At 34.2% G+C, this 2,001-nt stretch overlaps 1 protein-coding gene across 5 annotated transcripts in view; it reads left to right on the top strand.

Moving 5' to 3' along the window:
• Positions 1-2,001, top strand: part of LOC101563803 (bile salt sulfotransferase-like) — a 43,045-nt gene that overhangs the window by 25,927 nt on the left and 15,117 nt on the right. For 2 of the 5 annotated variants that reach the window (XM_023708579.1, XM_023708582.1), the window contains exon 3: positions 344-521. The exons of 2 other annotated variants lie outside the window; for them this stretch is intronic. In XM_023708579.1, the coding sequence (XP_023564347.1) occupies positions 344-521 (178 nt within the window). Of the gene's footprint in view, positions 1-343; positions 522-2,001 lie in introns of those variants that run through there. One more of the 5 variants, XM_023708581.1, reaches the window with a different exon arrangement.

Below are 2,001 nucleotides of genomic sequence, written 5' to 3'. Positions count from 1 at the left end.
CATTGTGCTGCTCTCATATCATTCTGAAGACCACACTTCTATTCCCATCCTTAATATATATATAAATTTTACTATCTTTGAAAAACAATATTCAAGACACTTTCATTGAGTAATTCAGACCCAACAGTTCTGTAAAATTTACCAAATGCACATCCTATCACTTCATGGCATAACCTCTTTTTCTCTTTCTCTTTATTCATTTTAAACTACTCAATATATCTGCTTACTATAAATTCGACTGTTCTTTCTCCTTCACCTACATCTTGTAATGCATCCCCTTCTCATCTTAAACACCCTGCTGTCCTCATATTTAATATACATGTTGTGAATATTTTTTCTTTAGGACATAAGGAGCAATATAGAGAAAATCTGTCAATTTCTGGGGAAGAATTTAGAACCTGAAGAATTGGAATTAGTAGTCAATAACAGCTCCTTCCAAAACATGAAAAACAACAAGATGACCAATTTTTCCATGTTGCATGAAAATATTCTGCATTCTGATTGCTTACTGACAAGAAAAGGTAAGAGGAAATATTCTGGTTTCAAAATTTATGACAGTAGAAATATGGCATTGTGTGCCCATTGACCTGTGAAATGGATGAAAAAGATGTGGTGCTTTTATACAATGAAGTATTACTCAGATATAAGGAATGACAAACTTGAATCCTTCATATATCAGTGGATGCCATTTGAAAATATACTACAAGTGAAAAAAACAGACTCACACATATAAATATCATGTAGTCTCCCTAGTATAGGATCCTAAAAGAAGGAATAAAAATTGAAAGGTATAACACAACTAAATGGAAGGTGAGAACTTGATTAAACAGTGAAGAGAGGGCAAGGAGAAAACTAGGAAATGTGGCAGGGCAAAACATACATTTATATACACAAGATGGTTAAGGCAATGATCCTGAGAATCTCCATCAGGTTTTTGAAACTATCAGTTACTTGATAGGATTCTCACCCTGACTAAATATATGCTGATACCTGTGAACTAAGCAAATGCACTGAGAATAACAATATGTAATACTAAGGTCATGCTTGGATTGCCTATCATTCTGGTCTTTGTAAGGTGTACTGCTTCTAATGTCATATCAATTACTGCCATACTCTCTCTCAAGTAAATGTTTGTTTAACAAAGAAAGAAATAAAGTAATAAATGAAAATATGAGACCAGAAAAAAATCATAGGACTGTCCTGATACAAAGTAGAATATGGTTAGATTTCTAAATTTCTGTGTAAATCCTGTAATTGATTATTTCTATATTATACTTTTTTGTTTTTTCCACATTCTGAAAGTATTTAAAGTTTACATGGCAACAATTAATAGAAAATATGTGTTTCATGTTATGTCCAAGGTGTTTGATATTCAGACAGATACTGATGTTAAGCTCAACAACCTATGTTTCGGGGTGATAATATCATTAAGCTTCTTTTCTGGAGGGTTAATGACTTAAGATTACAAACCAATAAATTAGAGAAAAGGGAGGGCTACGAGGATAGCCAACACCTTTGCCCTCACCCTTTAAGGTCAGTGATGACCCTGGAGATAAGAGAGCCTGTACTGTAACATCCTGTAACTCAGTTGTGTCCCAACTTTTCTGGTCAAGGATAATATGAGGCCCCAGAGGAAAGTGATCAATAATGTAGTATGCCAAAGGAGAGTCACATGGAGAGAAAACATCCTCTTAGGTTTTCACAGAGAGAAAACTGGTTAAGCAATGTCCGTGACTCATCCACTCAGCTGACACTGACAAAAGATCTGCAAAGCTGTGAAAGGCTCAAGTCGATAACTTCTGACATTGCCAGTCCTGCGGATAACCCACTATTATCCATGACTATTGGTTTACATTGGATTACTTTGCTGAATTCATGCACCTACAATATTTGAATGACCATGGAATACCCATCTCTGACAAAATTAAGCAAAAAAAAGGAAATATAATGAAGGACCATTTTGTAGTGAGAAAATATATATATATATATATATGTGTATAC

This window comes from Octodon degus, unplaced genomic scaffold, assembly GCF_000260255.1.
Source record: "Octodon degus isolate 3935 unplaced genomic scaffold, OctDeg1.0 scaffold00404, whole genome shotgun sequence".
Taxonomy (NCBI): Eukaryota; Metazoa; Chordata; class Mammalia; order Rodentia; family Octodontidae; genus Octodon; species Octodon degus.
Note: the sequence above shows the minus strand (reverse complement) of the source record. Positions and strands in the feature narration are given on the sequence as shown.